This window comes from Trichoplusia ni (genome assembly GCF_003590095.1).
Source record: "Trichoplusia ni isolate ovarian cell line Hi5 chromosome 8 unlocalized genomic scaffold, tn1 tig00002060_group7, whole genome shotgun sequence".
In the NCBI taxonomy this organism is placed as follows: domain Eukaryota; kingdom Metazoa; phylum Arthropoda; class Insecta; order Lepidoptera; family Noctuidae; genus Trichoplusia; species Trichoplusia ni.
The window spans coordinates 25,105-44,741 of record NW_020799653.1 but is presented as its reverse complement, the minus strand read 5'-3'; the positions used below and the strand labels follow the sequence as shown (position 1 = coordinate 44,741).

The 19,637-nt window shown below is 39.2% G+C and overlaps 2 protein-coding genes across 2 annotated transcripts; one reads left to right on the top strand and one right to left on the bottom strand.

The window, feature by feature from the left end:
• Window positions 1–1,047: 1,047 nt before the first annotated feature.
• Window positions 1,048–7,594, bottom strand: LOC113506270 (U4/U6 small nuclear ribonucleoprotein Prp3-like; the record flags this gene model as incomplete). Its single annotated transcript, XM_026889111.1, is given in 8 exon segments — window positions 1,048–1,298; window positions 1,831–1,958; window positions 2,868–3,062; window positions 3,746–3,867; window positions 4,714–4,797; window positions 5,140–5,329; window positions 6,146–6,440; window positions 7,254–7,594. Coding segments are annotated over 8 exon segments (1,393 nt in total), but the record flags the coding sequence as incomplete, so codon positions are not given.
• A 433-nt stretch (window positions 7,595–8,027) lies between these two features.
• On the top strand, window positions 8,028–17,600 carry LOC113506271 (U4/U6 small nuclear ribonucleoprotein Prp4). Its single transcript, XM_026889113.1, has 14 exons — window positions 8,028–8,415; window positions 8,785–8,894; window positions 9,348–9,442; window positions 9,682–9,840; window positions 10,230–10,335; window positions 11,059–11,129; window positions 11,411–11,540; window positions 12,575–12,723; window positions 14,003–14,133; window positions 14,412–14,496; window positions 15,588–15,729; window positions 16,176–16,245; window positions 16,849–16,970; window positions 17,471–17,600. The coding sequence occupies exons 1-14, from the start codon at window positions 8,250–8,252 to the stop codon at window positions 17,561–17,563; spliced, it is 1,629 nt and encodes a 542-aa protein (XP_026744914.1). The 5' UTR covers window positions 8,028–8,249; the 3' UTR covers window positions 17,564–17,600.
• Window positions 17,601–19,637: the final 2,037 nt, after the last annotated feature.

Below are 19,637 nucleotides of genomic sequence, written 5' to 3'. Positions count from 1 at the left end.
AGATTCGGTAATCTATGTGTCAAGAAGAATTATGATGAAGATTATTAGGTGGTAATTTAATATGTATTTTTAATCCCACTGTTGGGCAAAAATTTGTTAAAAGTGGGGAAGTTTTGAGTGCTTATTTTTAGTTAAATATTAATTTTAATAAAATTGTAATTAAATAAAGTATTAACATAAACAATACTCGTATTTTATTTGAATGATGAGAATGAGATGAGAGATAGAGTAAGAAATGAGTATTTAAGGGAAGTTTGAAAGTGGCACCGGTTACAGAGAAACTACGTGGCAACCGGCTGTCATGGTATGGGCATGTTATGCTGAGGAATGAGAGTCATGTGGTGAGGGAGGCGTTGAGTATGGATGTAAAATAAAAAATAAATATTCCACAACTTTCACACAACGCCATCTAGTCTCAAACTAAGCAGAGCTCGTATTATGAGTACTAGACAACTGATAAACATACTTTATTATCTTTCTAAATACATACATAATATAAATAAATTACACCCAGACACAGAACAAATGATCGTGCTCATCACACAAACATTTGTCCCGGGTTGGAATCAAACCCACGACCTCCGGTATAGCAGTCAGGGTCACTAACCACTAGACCAACAGGCCAGTCAATGGATGTGGATGGATGTAGGGGAAGAGGACGACCAAGGAATCGATGGATGGATTGTGTGAAGGACGATATGGCTGAAAAGAGTGTTGAGAGATGACGTCAGATAGAAAGGTATGGAAGAAGACATTTTGCACCGACCACAAATAATAATAAGGAATAAGGGCAGGGGAATAATGAATACTCGCATTTAATTTTTTATATCAATCATAGATGGTAGATACGTATCCTATAGCCTTCCTCAATGAAGATATTATCTAACACAGACATATTTATTCCTGAGATGTCATGCAGATCCCTATTTTTTTACGCATATGTATCGGGATCGTCCGACCAGTTTCGGACCCAACCGGAGTCCTTAATCGTGAGTTGACGCGACGGGGACTCGAACTGAGATATTAATACTATCTACTGCAACTTACTTGGCGGCCGCAACTGCTGCGGGTGTTCGACTAAGTTGGTAATGGCGGCTTCGTTCAGGTTCTCGACGATGTCATCAACGCCGGTGTTGCAAGCTTCAACTCGTTGCGCGTGCGTGCGACTGTCGGAGGGGCCGGGCGTGTCGGACGGGGCCGTCGTGTCGGTCGGGGCTGTCGTGTCGGTCGGGGCTACGGGGGCAGGGGGACGTTTGGATTGCCGTTCTTCCGGTGTCATTAGTATGACGCTGTCCCACCTGAAATTATTGAAATAATGTATTTTGCAAGTAGGTATCATCATTTTTAAATGTCTTGTTTTGAGAATGTTTAACTCAACAGTTATTATCTGACTACCCTGCGGTTAGGAATTTAATTCTTGTATCGCGGGTTTTACAAACATACAAATCACATGCACAAGACACCCAGACTCAGAACAATCATTCATGGATCACACAAATGCTTGTCGTACGCGGGGATTGAACCCGCGACACGTCGTTCACAGTGGGTTTGGCGTGGTGACCTCAACCACTAGACCAACAGGCCAGTTGTAACATTAGTGTTAGTATATCTGTAAACCTGACTGCTATGCCGGAGGTCGTGAGTTCGATTCCCACCCAGGACAAATGTTTGTGTGATGAGCATGATCATTTGTTCTATGCCTGGGTGTAATTTATCTATATTACGTATGTATTAAGAAATATATATGTATGTTTATCAGCTGTCTAGTACTCATAATACAAGCTCTGCTTGGTTTGAGACTAGATGGCGTTGTGTGTATATGGTCCTCACCACTCTATATCGGGCACCCTGTCGGAGTCGGGCGTGTCGGCGGCCAGCAGCGCCAGCTTGGTGGCTGACGAGATGCCGGTCTTGCGCGCGATCTGCGATATCTCGTTCTGCAGCTTCTCCAGCTGGGCCTGGAGACAGGAGACAGGAGAGAATAGTCTTGTAAGCACATAACTTTGTAAGCAGCAATAATGGCTGAGGGGTGGAGACCTGGTGATTAAAATACAGGCCCATAAAGCCTAACTTAGATACTAGTCTCACACAATATACTGTTTTTTATTTTTATGAGACGCTGAAATGTACATATGTGTGTGTATCATGGTGAAAAAAAATCGTTTATTATTATTAATATAACAAGTTTGGATGTTTGAGTTTATACAGTACACATCAGAAAAATAAAATTGCATCTAAAAATGCAAAAAATGAAAAAAAAATTAAAATTTCAATAGACTAATGATTCATGATTAAATGATGTAACGGTTTACTCACGCGTATTTATCGGGATCCCGATTAAGATTCAGGTCAGCTCATGATCAAGGACTCCGGTTGGGTCCGAAACTAGTCGGGCGACACCGATACATACGCGTGAGTAAACTATTACATCATTTAATAATGAATCAGTCTCTCGACGGTTATTATATTATAAATATATTAATTATTAGTACTTTTTTTCATATCCCTAAGAGTATTTTTCTTTAATTTTTTTTTAACTTGTGCAACAATGTTTGTTGGGACAGCTAGTCTTACTAAACTTGTGTGTGTGTGTCGTGTGTCTCTCTCTGTCTGTGTGTATAGTGTGTGTGTGAGTGTGTGTGTTTATGTGAGTGCGTGTATGTGTGTTTCTCTCTGTCTGTGTGTATAGTGCGTGTGTGTGTATGAGTGTGTCTCTGTGTCTCTCTTTCTGTCTGGTGCGTCTGTCTGTCTGTCTCTCTCTCTCTCTCTCTCTCTATCTGTTTGTGTACGTCTCTCTCTCTCTCTCTATCTGTTTGTGTACGTCTCTCTCTCTCTCCCTCTCTCAGTGTGTGCCTGTCCCCACTGACCTTCATCCGGAGCCGGTCCCCCATCTGCGTGAACTTCCCTGGCTCGTGGAAGCGCAGCGGCCTCTTGCCCCTGAGGGCGGGCCTGCTGGCGAGGCGCTCGTCCTGCCACGCGGCGGCGGCGGCGCCCGCCTCCACGCTGGCCGCGCCCGACAGCTGCGCGCGGAACTCCTCGCGACGCTTCGCGCGGATGTTGGCCTGGAGGGGGGGGAACTTGGATGAGATGGCCAGAGAACATTTTTGTATAACGACTGCCGAATTTGGAATCTTACGTCATAGGAGGATTTAGAAACATTTAAATCACATGCGTAAAGACACGAAGACTCAGGACAAGCATTCGTGGATCACACAAATGCTTCGTCTACGGGGGGTCGAACCCGAGGCACATCCTCAACTACTCGACTAGCCGTGCAGCCGTATATAAAATCGATATGTCAGATAATTGGACTAAAATTGCATTAATGGAATGGCATCACAATGAAAGTTATGAAATGAAATCATTTATTCTGTATGTTGGACATATCATAACTTTAACATGCCTTTTTTTTTGAAAACGCTGAAGTCGTTGTAAAACTCGTTATTATTATTTAAAATTAAATTAAATTTTTGAAATACACAATTATTTAAAAGAAAAAGGGAGCACAAAAACAACAAAACTCAGAACAGCCATTCATTCTCTCACATCCTTATCCGACGCTAGGACTCTAACTGCCTCTACATCACTTTCAGTGTTTCTATTTATTTATTTATACGTATTATGTACTGTGGAAGACTTCCAGCTTAAAAGATGAAACTTGATAAACAAACGACCATAGTTCACAACAAGCCTAATACAAGTGTTGAAGTGGTTGTGATGGTGATGGTGAGGTGGTCCTACTGACCTTGAGCGTGGGCGCGACGTGTGTGAGCTGCACGCGCTTGCCGCTGGTGTCCACGGTGCGGCCCTCGCGGTCCAGGATCAGGGGCGCCGGGCCCCCGCCCGCGCCCGCCGACAGGGCCCCGCCTGGAACACGACCATAGCTTTAACACTCCAGGATTTTTTATAAAACCAATATTTTTTTTTTAATAAATAATTTAGAAAAAATCCAAGAAAACCTGTCCGCTCAGTTATGAAAGCAAGTAATTATAAAAAATGTCAAAGAATAGACGATGACAATTTTTTTTGCAGTGTCCGTCTTGTAGTTTTTTGTATAATAATGGATACGTATTTTTTAATTTGTCCTGCAAACATAAATTGGTTAAATTACAGTGAATGAAACTTACGGGTGTCGTCACGATTGAGTATAAATTTTACTCTATCGTTACGTCACAAGCTCAAACCCTCTCCTAAACTTTAAAGCAGTTAATCTTTGTCAATTCTAGTTTTTCTGAAAAAGGAAAAAATACGTGTCTCACACTTTTCAATTATCTAACTGAGGGACTAATGAGATTTTTTTTTTTTATACCCACTCATCATCCCTATTCTCCACAATTAATTTTATTAATACTACATACTAATATTATAAATGTGAAAGTATCTCTGTCTATTTGTCTCGCTTTCACGCCAACTGAAGCGATTGTAATGAAATGTTGGAACACAGGTAGTCTAGAGAGCCTGAGAAAGTCCGTTTTTAGGAAAATATTTTTTCATGATTTCTTTATGTTTTAATATGTTATAACATTGGTTCACTGATAGCCTAGATCTTGAAAAAGGACAAAACTGGACAAAGAGCGTTGTTAAAAGGGGTAATGGAGGCGAGTGGTCTTCAAAGGCTTCCATAAAATGTATTTATAACAGTTTTAAAGTTAAAGTTATTTGTAAAGTTTCTGTAAATCATTAAATAATTTAAGTTAGACATATAGTACTCACCAGCTAATTTCCTTTGTATCCTAGCTTGTAGTTCAGCTATCTTCCTCTGCTTCTCCAGCTCCTCCTGGCTCATGGTGTTCCCAACTGTGGGCAAAAACAAGCATAAGTCTCTATAGCAACCAAAATCTACGGACTAACCATTTATGTTGTGAGCTTCAGAACAAGCTATGACTGGCTTAAGATGCTTGTCCTACGCAGGGATCGAACCTGCGACACATCTCACACATTGGCCTTGGCATGGCAACCACAACCACTCAGCTATTATTTTCACCAATCTACATATTGAAAATATAATATGTAGACAACAACAAAACCCCAGATCACTGCAGCTAAAATATAGCTATTAAAACAGACAGCGGAAAGCTTTGCCCACGGTTGCCCAGCAGTGGGATACAGATATATCCCACTTTCCATTCCCCCACTCACCAGGCTTAGAGTATAGCACAGGTTTGATGACACTGGGGGGTGGTATGACGCTGTTCTGCTGGACCTGCAGCTTGAGTTGCTGCGCGGTCGCCGCGGCGGCGCTCACCCCGCTCTTGGAGTCCCCTCCCTTCATGGCCAGGAGGGCTCGCTTGCGTTCTTCTATCTCTTTTTGAGCGTTGGCCATCATTAACTGGAAGGAAAAGTACTTTTTAGGACATTGAGTTTATATGACGAAGTTATTTGGTATATCTGAGTCATCATTATAAAATCAAGAGTGGTCTGGAAGAGAAAGGCGCAGACCTTTGCCCAGTAGTGGGATCTAAAACATATATAAGTTTATATATTGGTCCAATGAAGAGCTCGTGGCTAAGCTATAACCGCATCAGTGAATCGATCACAGGTTAAGCTATGCTTGACGCGGTTGGTCCGTAGATGGGTGACCATCTTTGTCATAACGAGTTCCTCCGTGTTTCGGAAGGCACGTTAAACTGTGGGTCCCGGCTGATATTCCTACATCTTTGACAGTCGTTACAGGTAGTCAGAAGCTTGAAAAAGTCTGACAGCCAGTCTAACCAAGAGGTATCGTGTTGCCCAGGTAAGTGGGTTGAGGAGGTCAGATAGGCTGTCGCTCCTTGTAAAACACTGGTACTTAGCTGAAACCGGTAAGACTGGTAGCCGACCCCAACATAGTTAGGAAAAGGCTAGGCCAATGATGATATTAGTGCAATAACAATTAATTACTCCATTAAATGAAGAAATTAAGATTGCTTAAAGGATTTTGTGTTAATTTTAATTATTAGTTTATATAAATGGTTAAAAAGATATATATTATATACACAACATCTACTTTCTTTCTATCAGTTAACAAATAAAATTTAAACCTATCTAAATGTGTGTCAATCTCAACTGTTTATGTACATATAAATCACAAAATAAAACAAACAACGCTTACAATCTATCACTGATCAATGAACTCTCATTTCTACTCATGTTAACATGACCATACCTTAATCCTATCCGCACTCAAAACAGCCATCTTAGACCCGACCGTCTCTCCGTCCGGCACCACCGTAGCCCCCTCCACTCCATTCTTCTTCTCCTCCCGTTCCTTATCATCTTTCTCATCGTGCCGTGACCGCTTGACCTCCTTATCCCGGTCTCCGGACTCGTGTTTGCGTTTCTGAGACTTTGAGCTGGATATTAACTCTTGGGCTAGCGCTATAGCTTTGTCTGCAAGCTTGCTAGCCTTTTTCGAGTCTATGTGAGCTGATATTTTGTCTATGATTTTTCTTCGTTCATATCTGTAATTATGAAAACATAACAATTAATAATTAGGTTTATCGTAGAAATAATACTAATACATAAAGCTGAAAAGTATGTTGTTTTGGTGAACGCGCCAGTCTCAGGAACAACTGGGTCAAATTGAAAAATTATTTTTGTGTTGAATAGACCAGTCATCGAGGAAGGTTTTAGGCTATATACCATCAGGCTGCGACTAATAGGAGCGAATGATAGAATGGAAAATGTGGAAAAAACAATGCAGGTATAAATCATAACTTATGTCTTCTAACCATGCGGACGAAGTCGCGGGCAACAGCCAGTTATTCTATAAGTGATAAACTATGACTCTCAGTCTAATTGTTAGGACCTTTGAAACTATTTTTGTATTGACTACCCTTCAAAAGAAATATTCATACAATCAATCTATTGTAGTATCAATGTAAGATACCAGTCTATTCAGTATTGAAGAATTAAAAAGTGGTCTAGTCAGGAAATAAATAATTCACAACAAATACAAAAGCACAAGAAAGTGATTATTTTACTTTAAAAGTTGTAAAAAATTGAATATTAAGTAAAAAATGCCTTAATTAGTATCTTGATACGCTTTCTAGCTTACATACTCCATGTACAACAATCGGGAGATCGCAAAACCAAGGTTGTTTACAAACTAACAAAACAACACTAATTAGAACACAGCTTTTATCAAAACAACAACATTTCGTGTAAAAAATACATGGTTTGCAGTAACTTAAGGGTATTTTTAACGCATTGGCGGTTTGTTTTGTTAGTAAATTACGCGTAAACGACGGTACGATGTGTTGAATAGGTCTTACCCGCTTGTCAGACACGATGATACGGTGGATAGCAAGGAACTATCGGTTTTCCCGATAGTCCTGTATATGGCGCGGTCGAGGGACGATCTAAGGTCCTCAACCTCCCTTCTAGATAGTTGCAAAGCCATGATCCCACGGGATAATCACACAAAATATCACTTTTAGGTTAAGTTACTTAAGTCAACTAAAATGAAAGTTTAAACACAGAATTAACGAAAAATAATCATTAGAAGTTGTTTTCACGAATTATATTCGTGTTCTTTTCCATTTTTATTGAAATTTATAGATTTTTTAGGTAATTGCAATTATTAGTTTGCACTGACGTAAACAACGACCATAGATATTGGTGTTGACCAGTTCTGAACTTTTAAATATACCGTCCGGATCGTTTTGTTCTGGGCAGCTGCGCTGGGTTAAAACATTTAATTTTGAAGTGAAATTATTTTACCAAGAGCTCTGAATAATTAAGCAGAAAAAGCAACCTTCAAAGATGTAAGACTATCAAAACTTGCCATTCGTGATCAACATTCTTTCTCTAATTTCTTGGTTTCGAATTACTATCGCACTTTATTTTTCTACGCTGGTCATACGTTTAAGAACGATTGTCTATGAATACGTTTCGTTGTACCAAAACCCTTTAAAAACCGCGTTTTAGAATTATTTTACCTACAAATTTTAAGATTTATTTGGCAATATAAACTGTTAACTAATTTACTAAACATTTAATTTATACCGTAGTTTTGAGACATATTTTGTTTTTTCAATTAAGAAAATTTACCACACGTACTTCTTAATTGCAGCAACAGCGTCAATCGTAACATAATATGTTTACTTGTCAATGTAGTTGATTACAGCGTTGACCAAACAAAACAATATTATAACATTATTTACTGTAGTAAACAATCAGATTATCAGTCAAAGACTCTAAAAGAAGTTCCAAGAAAGTCCTAAAAGTGTTAAAACAGAAATACATCACAACCAAAACATAACCTTATAATGTCGGACGACGATGATGTGATTCTTGTGAAGAAGTCCAAGCAAGTCCATTATGGGTCACTGGAGGAGCAGGAGAAGGCGAGGCTGTCGGCCCTCGCGGCCGCAGCCAAGGAGGGAGCCGAAGACATGGGCGGGAAAGAGCTGGGAGACATACAAATATCCAGCGGTAAGAAAATAGCATTTTGTAGGTTTTTTTTTGTAAGACATAATGATTTTGAGCAGAAATAGAGTGTTAATATGCTATTTAAAGTATTATTTTTAGTTTAAGTTGATTTATGACTCGTATATAAATAAACTAATAGGTTTATGTTGTTTGTCCCTAACATAAATTGAATAACTATGTAGAAAATCTGAATAATAAATAATTACATCAAATTTATTTAACATTGTATGTATTAAGAATCACTGCTGTAATTCCATGGTGTACAATAAAGAATATTCTATTCTAATCTAATCAATTCACTTGATGTAAACAAAAACATACAATCTTTTCTTTCTATAAACATATGTAAATAATTCTGACTATCTTTTCTAGAATATATGGAACTTGAAGAAGAGATGTCCAGAGATAAAAAGGCTTTATTAGAAGAGTTTGAGAGGAGACGGAAAGCTCGGCAGCTAAATGTATCCACAGATGACGATGAGGTATGTTATCATTGCTATAAAATGTGTACATATTACTGAAAAAGATATAAAATGAAAACTTTAAAATGTAAAGCAATTATTTGTTTATTAATCATTTACATATTTGGCATAGCTCAACTAGTTTCAGACCCAACCGGAGTGTTTAATCATGAGTTGGCACAGTTCAGGCAATTTACGACCTCTATAACATCATTAGGGATTAAAATAGAGGCATTCACTTTATCAACTGACTCCAATTAGGAGGACTTTCTCGTTGGTTGATTATTTTATATTTGTAACCTCTGATCTTCATTCTAGATGAACCAATTTACAGTTGATACTTTACATTTAACCTAAAATAGCTACCTTGCTCTCATAAAACTTTCATCGAGTTTGTCACAGTACTTTTCTTATGTTTTCCTATTATTATATCTGTATTATTTCATTCATTATTTCATTGTGTCCCTGCGCTAGGTGCGGCGCAGTCTCCGTCAGCTGGGCGAGCCGGTGTGTCTCTTCGGGGAGGGGCCTGCCGAGCGACGCGTGCGACTCAGAGACCTGCTCAGCTAGTAAGTATTAATTGATAAGTGATTAAATTTCCATCGGTCTAAATTTATCAATGTAATATTACACATCTCTCACACAACGCCATCTACACCCAAACACAGAACGAACAATTGTGCTCTTTATATAAAATTTGTCCTGGTTGAGAATCGAACCCCTAGTTACTACACGGTCTCACACATTAGTGCACTAATACTTTCTTTCCCCAACCTTTTCTTGATCTTAAAAACTGCTTTCTGTCTAGTCTCGGAGAAGACGCTATACACAAGAAGTTAGAAGAAGAAGAGGCTCGTATCGAGAGGGACCGCGGGCGCGAGGGCACCTGGTACCACGAGGGGCCGCCCGAGCTCCGGGAGGCGAGGCTGTGGATAGCGCGCTACTCGCTGCCGAGGGCTAAACTCCGGTAAGGGTATAATAAACTACAGAATTCTTATAAAAGAACAGGTCTAGTGAGAGTCAGATTTGTGAGATTGTAAGGTCATGATTAAGGACTCCGGTTGGGCTCGAAACTAGTCGGGCGATCCCGATAAATACGCGCGAGAGAACTAAATAAAATCAAAATTCATTTTGTTTATACTATCGCTCGATTAAACGCAATTTTTATTAAATTTTTGGACTTGAAAATATATGAGGTTTAATATACATTTTGTTTTATAAAATGTTTTACTAAACAGAGCCTTATTAAAAGGATTCTATTTCAGCCTTTACGAATAGACCCTGAATAACCAGAATCAACCTAATATATTCTTCACCCATCTCCAACATTCTCCAATCTTCTCCATTCTTCCTCAGGTTGAGCAAGGCTCGCGAGGAGCTGAAGCTGGCTGGCAGCGTGCGAGCAGCCGCCAAGCAGGAGTCACAGAGGAAGGCCTCCGCCATGTCTATATACTGCAGTCAGGTAAGAAATATCACCCCGCGGCCGGCACTGTGTGGTAGTATTCATGTAACTCCACGTGCCGGCATCAAACGCGGCTGACGTCACCCGGCGGTTAGGTTTAGTCAGTGAGAATCTGACACTGCCCGTCCTCCCCCCCGGGAGGGCGTGTGGGTGTCCATGAGGGAATCATCTAACGCCTTAAAAAAAAAGGGTAAGAAATATCATCATCATCACCATCATCATCACCATCATCATCAGCCCATATTCGTCCACTGCTGGACATAGGCCTCCCTAATCACACGCCATTGAGATCTTTATTTGGCTGCTCACATCCTGCGCAGATCGTGACTACACCGTGCCTGAGGACGTCCTACATTTTTTTGCCGAAACAAATTATATACTAATAATATACATGCGAAAGTATGTCATTATGTGTGTATGTTTGTAATCACGTCATGTCCAAACCGCTCGACCGACTTAGATCAAAATGTGGAATGGCGGTAGCTGATTGGTCTTGGATTTTAATCCAGGGTGTGACCAACAATGTCCTTCTCTTATTTAAGCCTATGTGATAAAATAGGCATAGCTATTTCACCCCCCCCCCCTCTTTCACCAGAAGGAACGGCGTAAGAACCTCCCCAGCAGCACTCAAAATATAAGGTTTTAGTCATGGTTTCCGGGTCTCAGATTTGTTTCAGAGAATAGTAGTATTTTTGTTCTATGGCAATATTATTTATTTTTCAGATTGGCGACACTCGACCCATCAGCTATTGCAGGTTTAGCAGCGACAGTAAAATGTTGATAACTGCGAGTTGGTGAGTTTAATTGTATTAACAAATATGACTTACATACGTAATTTTTGATTATTTTATTCTTAAATAAAAAAAGACTCCCGCATTAAGGAATTTGATCCTTATATCGCGGGGGGTTTCACAAACATTCAAGTCTCATGCACAAAGACACCCAGACTCAGGACAAGCATTCGTGGATCACACAAACGCTTGTCCTATGCGTCGCGCTCAGTAGGTTTGGCGTGGTGACCTAAACCACTCGGCTATCCGTGCAGTCTAGAGTTATAAACGATGGTATCTCCCAGGTCGGGCCTGTCCAAGGTGTGGTCTGTCCCGGAGTGTCGCGGGCTGCAGGTCCTCAAGGGTCACAAGTGCAACGTGAGCGGCGCCGCCTTCCACCCACAGGCCACCATGCCGGACCACTTTGTCACCAAGGTATGCTAGAACAAGGGAACTAGAAGATTTAGACCTATAGTAAGGCCAACGAGACGAGATAAAAAATGTAAACAAATTTTCAGGGGTTCATAACATTTTTATTTGAATAAACTATTATAATGTTCAAATTTTGACAAAAATGAAGGAATGAACTTGTTCACAACATGTTGACACATGTTGACAACTGCCGTACTGACTGCTTTCTTGTACCACGAAACACATAACGACAGCTGCCATATATGCGCGTACGAGATAAGGACAGGGATAGTAATCCCTCGCTATCGCAATGTAACTCAGTAACTGTCCGCTTGTTTACGTTTTTTATCTCGTCTCGTTGGCCTTACATGTGCCATCGGGATAGAAAGTGTTTTTATATATTTTCACACTCACCTTCGTGTATGTTTGTTTGTTTGTCGTTCCGGTTGGATTTTTGTAACTCAATTTTGAGTCACTTCCCGATAAGCTAGAAGGCTGAAATTTTCAGGGTAGCTTCAAACCAGATGACAATGCAATTTGCAACTATAAAAACTGACAAAACATTTAAAAACGTGGGTATTTAGATTTTTTGAATCTATCAATTATATTTTTTGTATTTAATTCAATAAATATGCAACTTATTAGCGTTATTTTTTATATATTTTTTTAAGTATGGACCTTATGCAGGTATATTTTTGATTCCAAAGAAATACTAAAAAATTGTCTGGACTTTAAAAGAGACTGTGACCCCTGAGTTTGTATCGACATTTCTTCTCAGGGTAGTCAGATAGGAAATGTCCACTCCAGCGTTCTCAGAAAATACATGTAAAAGTGATGATATATCCTATTTGCTAATAAATGATAAATGATTTCATTTCATAAAAGATATGTATTATTATTTAAAAGTAGAAATAATAATTCAACGATGTAATGGTTTACTCACGCGTATGTATCGGGATCGCCCGACTAGTTTCGGACACAATCGGAGTCCTTAATCATGAGTCGAACTAGTCCCTCCGGAACCGTTGCATCATTGAATAATACGTGTTTTCCCGTAGCTAAAAGAACAGGCAGAGCAAGAGACGAAGGAAGATGGCGAGGCAGCCATGGAGACAGTTGAGGGGGGGGACCCTGAGGGGGGCTCGGAGGCCTGCACCATGGCCACCTGCGCTTATGACGGGACTGTGCATCTGTGGAACTTTAATAGGTAATAGGCCAATTATCTTACCTACAAGCATTTAGCTTGCATTTAGCTTTCATAATGATTGCGAGGATTTTGTCACGTTTTTATATTATACACTCACTTTTCTTGTTTGTTTGTCGTTTCGGTTGGATTTTGTGAGTCAATTTTGAGGCACAGGCGCTTCCCGAACTTCAACCCAAATTGGCTTCAAACCAAATGACAATGTAATTCTAAACCATTAATAAGCTGGAACGATTTTGATAAAATTTTAATGGAGTGACATTTAAAAAAGTGAGATTTTAGATTTTTTTAGTCTGTTAATTTTTTTAACTATGACGCAGTGAGATTCGGCTAGTCCATCGTTTTGGATCACATACAAGATTGCATGTCTGTCATATTATAAGTATTGAATTGATGAGAAATTAACGTTTCTTGTGGAAAAGAAGAGAGAAAATAATTTCCATTCACATTAGCGAATCGATCTGTTTTTTTTTTTAAAGAAAAACTACTCCCGCAGTAAGAGTTTTTAATCCTTGTGTCGCGGGTTTCACAAACATTCAAGTCACATACACAAAGACACCCAGACTCAGAACAAGCATTCGTGGATCACACAAACGCTTGTCCTCCGGGGAACCTCCGGCGAACACGCGACATGTTAGGCTCAGTGGGTTTGGCGTGATCACCTCAGCCACTCGGCTATCCGTCCAATTATCTCGATACGAGCTATAGTGATACTACTGCAACTGAAACTCTGTCTGTCCTTTTTACGTCTCTCATAAGGCTGTATCTCACGATGCAGTACTCTCAACATTGATAATTTTGAAAAGTTATCATTTACACAGACGATGTGATAAAAATAGATTAAATTAAATGGGATTGTGATCAGGATGCAAGCAGTTGAAGATAGATCCAGCAGTGGATTAAGTCTATACTAATATATAAAGCTGAAGAGTTTGTTTGTTTGTTTGAACGCGCTAATCTCAGGAACTACCGGTCCAAATTGAAAAATTCTTTTTGTGTTGAATAGACCATTCATCGAGGAAGGCTTTAGGCTATAAACCATCACGCTGCGACTAATAGGAGCGAAGATACAATGGAAAATGTGACAAAAACGGGGAAAAATATTAATCTTCGTGGGTTTTCTTCTAAAATTCCTAACTTATATCTTCTAACCACGCGGACGAAGTCGCGGGCAACAGCTAGTTATACATATAGGCCTGACTGCAAACATGATATGTTTTGCAGGTTTTATTAACTAAAGTACAACGTATATTAACTTTCTTTTCTCTTCTCCCTCCCTCAGCGAATCCCCCCTGGCATCGTTGGAGGGCCACAGCCCCTCCAGGGTCGCCCGCGTGGAGTTCCACCCGTCCGGCAGGTTCCTGGCGACCACCGTCTTCGACCACTCCTGGAGACTGTGGGATCTGGAGACAGGTATGTGAAAAGTCAAGTAACTGTAGCCGAGGACGCGAAATGGATGGGTGATGGATTCCAGTCTAACCGGGAGCAACAAAGTACCAGTGTTTTACAAGGAGCGACTGCCTATCTGATCTCCTCAACCCAGTTACCTGTCAACACGATACCTCTTGGTTAGACTGGTTGTCAGACTTTTCAAGCTTCTGACTACCTGTGACGACTGTCAAAGATACTTATTCTATTTTTATTTTGTATTATTTGTATTAAACTGTAATTGTATATATTTATTTCCATAGCAACGGAAGTTCTTCACCAAGAGGGTCACGCCAAGGCTGTGTACAGCGTAGCCTTCCAAGGAGACGGGTCTCTCGCGGTCACCGGGTCAGTCACTAAGATACTTATTGAATATAATACAATATTTGAGGAAAAAACCTATTTAAATAGACACATTAATTATGTGTTTACGTTAAACTATTATCTGCCTTACGAGATAAATGAGTTAGTTTGACGTAGACCATGTTTAAATATACCAAGATATTTAAGTATGGTGTAGATTTTAGGGTATTTGCCAAAAAAACTGTCTAGCAGACAGAATTAAAAAAAAATAATTGATAAGCATTTTTTTTATTTTATCTCGTAAACAAATCTAATATATAAAATTCCCGTGTCACGATGCTAGTTACCGTACTCCTCCGAAACGGTTCGACCGATTCTTATGAAATTTTGTATACATATTGGGTAGGACTGAGAATAGAACAACATCTATTTTTCATACCCCTAAGTGACAAGGGTTGCCCACACTAAAAAAATATTTTATTTTTTGGACGATTTTTTTTTGTTTTTTATAATGTGGCATTAAAAAATACATACATCTAGAAAAAAGTATATTCGGCAAAACAACGTTTGCTGGGTCAGCTAGTATAAGTGTAAAAAAGTCTCGTTTGACGTCACTTGCTAGTACGTTCTTTACTAGTAAGTGATGTTACAAGCCCCCGCCACCATACATTATCACATTTTTAACCGACTTTAAAGTTCCTAATATTTCAATGATGCGATAAAATATAAAAAATATTTATCAATATTTTTGGAAAACTTGTTCGACGGACTTTGAATTTAGATCAAAGCATTGTTAGACGTGTTTAAAAGTTAAAAGTTTGGTTCATTTTCAACCGACTTCAAACCAGACCTTCGGACTGGATGTTACTATCTTGTAGATTCTTTTTCAAAACTCTTTTATTAGCTTCACTTGTGACGAAGTAATAAAATTTGGAATTTTAATTTTTCTTTGAGTGTGAAATTTGAAGTCCAAGATTTTATTTGAAGTCGATTGCACTCTTTTTTCCTTAAAAAAATATCACGCTTTGCTCTTTGCGTGGGGTATGATAGTCTGGCATCAAACAAACAAGAATCGGTATGTACCATATCTCCTGGACACCTGAACCTATTTTGATGTTGTTCTTTCTCGCCTCCAGCGGTATGGACGCGTTCGGGCGCGTGTGGGACCTGCGCACGGGGCGCTGCGTCATGTTCCTGGAGGGGCACCTGGGGCCCGTGCTGGGCGCCGACTGGGCCCCGCAGGGACACCAGCTCGCCACCGCCGCCGCTGACCATCAGGTACAAGGTGTTTTACAAGGAGCGACTGCCTATCTGACCTCCTTAACCCAGTTACCTCGGCATCACGATACCCCTTGGTTAGACTAGTTGTCAGACATTCTAGCTTCTGACTACCCGTAACGTCTGTCAAAGATGTAGGAATAACAGCCGGGACCCACAATTTAACGTGCCTACCGAAACACGGAGGAACTCGTCATGACAAAGATGGTCACCCATCTACGGACCAACCGCGTCAAGCATAGCTTAACCTGTGATCGAATCACTTATGCGGTTATAGCTTAGCCACAGGCTCTTTATTTTACTATAAATTCTTAAGAAACTGATTATGTTTTAGTTAATTTTATTCTTTTAATAGAAATTGAAGTTTGAAAGTTTAGATTTTTTTAATAAATGATTCCTCCAATACGTAATTTAAACCTTGTGTTATCTATATAAATTGTCCACAGGCTAAGATTTGGGACCTGAGGCGAAGAGCGTCAGTATACACGATACCCGCACACACACACTTGTTAAGCTGTGAGTACTTTAAGTCAAATTACATTAAATAAAGGTGTGTTCTAGAACTTTATTTATCAAAAGAATTTATATTAGTTATTTCCTTTTTTGCCTTTTTGGGTTGAAGAGACTTTTTTCAGACTTCTACTGACCAAAACCCACCCATGTTCCTTCCTGTGCCCTACTGAAGCACCACTTTCACGTGAAGTTGTTATTCACAGGGTGTCTCAAAACTCAACGATAATCTGACACCGGATGAAAGGCCAAGTGATAACAGATCAGGGGAAAAAATAAAAAAAAATACATATCACTCAGTTTAGTGATAAGAGATATTTAAAAAGTTTAAATTCGCATTTTTAAGTCCTATGATCACCAATGTAACAATTTTGCTGTGAATTTTAATTTCGAATCTTCATTAACGATGCTAATAATCGCAACTATAAATTAATGCAATGAAAACAAAATGTCTCTTATCGCTGAACTGAGTGATATGCATTTTTTTTTTATCTTTTCCCTGATCTGTTATCACTTGGCCTTTCATCCCGTCTCAGAATATCGTTGAGTTTTGGGACACCCTGTATAGACATATTATTATATCTGTCCGTCCGTCCGTCTGTCCGGCAGCTGTCCGCTACCAGCAGAGCGCGGGCCACTTCCTGCTGACGAGCTCGTACGACGCGAGCGCCGCGCTGTGGTCGCTGCCCGCCTGCCATCCGCTGCGCACGCTGCAGGGACACGATAACAAGGTACTACGCTATTCCCACTGCTGGGAAAAGTTATCCCACTGATGGGGGAACTTAGTGCATTGCTGGGGGTACTTAGGCTACTGTTGGGGAACTTGTCCCGCTGCTGGGAGAAACTAAGCCGACGGCTGGGAAAACGTATATGAATAATCAAGTATAATGGTTTTGACCAGTCCCAAAAATAAAAATACTATCATTTTGACGTGCTTTGCAATCAAATAATATTAATATATAATATTATAAATAATATTAATCTCCGAATCAATAACTATAAATTTAAAAAAGATGGTAATTGTTGACAAAATTATTTGATTAATCATACATATAATCATCATAATATATCTTAGTAATGGTAAATATGTTTGGGAGGTCAGATAAGTCGCTCTGTGAAACACTGTTACTCAGCTGAATCCGGTTAGACTGGAAGCCGACCCCAACATAGTTGGGAACAGGCTAGGATGATGACTTGCTTCTAAATTACTAACGTGTATTAATATTTGCAGGTGATGTGTGCGGACATATCGTTTGATAACAAGTATATAGCGACCTGCTCCTATGATCGTACCTTCAAACTGTGGGCGCCAGATCTCGCCTAGAAGACTTGAATGTAAATTAAACTATTTTTTACTATTATATTTGTTTTATTTTATACCAGATTTGAAAAAGTGTTACTTTTGCAGTTTCTTGCCGGTTCTTCTCCATAAGAATGACACTTTGGAACCGCGCAATTAGTCAACATTGTAACGTTTTGTAAGTGCCTGAAAAACGGCCTGCTTGAAGTAAATACTTTCGATTTTGATAACTACTTTTGTCTGGAGATAATCTGTACATGTGTTACTAAAATGGTAGAATAATGAAATGCACTAGGAGCCGAATTGTTAAAATCACCACGCCACACCCAATGAGCGCGTTGTCGCGGTTTCAATCCCCGTGTAGGCCTAGCATTTGTGTAGACTAATGCTTGTTCTGAGTCTGGGTGTCAATGTGCATGTGACTGAGTGTTTGTGAAAGTACCCGCGACTATTCCTATATTTCCTCTAGAGTACCCCAGTCTTTTACACAGGAGTCGAGCTCATCCCGGCGATATATCTTGTCCTAATAGGGTATTAGGGCCCCAATTCTGCTATTTTACAATAGCTGATGAATTAATGGCAATTGGATTAAAGTAGTAACTAGCCTAGCCTCATTAGCATTTTGCGAACACAATAATTGGAAAGTGATTGTATTGTCCGTGCATTTCGCATTGCAATCACAGTGTAGCTTCGCCGTACATTGACGTTTTGATGTTTTTGTATAATCAGCATTTGCAAAACATTATTAATTTAGTAGAAATAAAGTTGTCTCGGGAATTGGTTGTCTTCTTGAATTACAACCCGTACACATAGTGTCGGAAAAATGCTTAAGAGATTACCGAAAAGTGTCATTTTAATCCAAATTCCATTCATTCACCTGCCATTGTAAATAGCAGTATTATGGCCTAGGAGTGGTGTATACGTTCATGACATTATTCCTACACTGGGAGAGCAGTAGGTTTTTAAATGACAACAACAAAGAAATGTTAATAATTTTATTTTGTACGAGAGTCGAAGTGGGGTCGCACAAAACTCGTTTTATCACATATATATACATCGGAACATTATCCTAGAAGGAAACATTTATATCACGACCTCATATAGAAACCGCTTCTCACTACTACAAACAACAGTAATCATTAAAAACGTATTGAAATAGTATTAATATAGGTGTGGGAGAGAGACACTATATAATGCTCTCTCGTTTCAACGAATGTGTTAATATTACTGTGATTTTAAGAGCTTCTCAAATGTAGACATCACAGTTTTAACATTTGAAAGTGAATTAATTTTAACTGTTTGATGTTTCTCTGAGCAAAAGGAAATTAAACATTTCTAAATTTCAAGGGAATCAGAGAATTACACATATTATAATAAATCTTTTGTCTTTTACATAACATTAATTATTTGGAAAATAAAACTTGTTGAAGTAATATTTACACACATTTAGAAAGAGCGATTTCTGATATAAAGTCGTATAATCTAAAATACATCAGGATCATATCTAGACATTAAAATTGAGCCGTTTCTTAGTTTAACTCTAGATTTGCACACCCATCACATTCCAAGCCTCGAATCCTGATGTATATCAGATTGTGGGTTGAACCACACCTGGTATCACCACCATAATTTTGTCTATTTCTATCCTTTTCTATCACTTGGAATTGACATAAACTAGAGAGAGATGGCGACTCGCATTTTATTTATAGAAACTATAACAATAGCGATTCCGTTATCAAATTATAAATTTGGTAAAAATACAAAATAATAATAATATTCAACAACGCCATCTAGTTTCAAACTGAGCAAAGCTTGTATTATGAGTACTATACTTTGACATTTCTAAATATGTACATTCATAAAATAAATTACACCCAGACACAGAACAAACGATTGTGCTCATCATACAAACATTTCTTCTGATTGGGAATCGAACTCACGACCTTCAGTATAGCAGTTACGACTAACCACTAAACCAATGGGACATTCAAAACATTATTCAGTTACTTATATTTTTTGTGAATTGCCTACACACTATCTCTCTCGCTCTAGCAAATGACAATTCTAAACGACAAAAAAGGATAGAAATATACAAAAA

Bases quoted from the DNA above. Each gene is read 5' to 3' on its own strand.
- LOC113506271 (XM_026889113.1), top strand. From the start codon at position 8,250: ATGTCGGACGACGATGATGTGATTCTTGTGAAGAAGTCCAAGCAAGTC. The intron at 8,895-9,347 runs GTATGTTATCAT...TCCCTGCGCTAG, and splicing joins TATCCACAGATGACGATGAG to GTGCGGCGCAGTCTCCGTCA. The intron at 10,336-11,058 runs GTAAGAAATATC...TTTATTTTTCAG, and splicing joins TGTCTATATACTGCAGTCAG to ATTGGCGACACTCGACCCAT.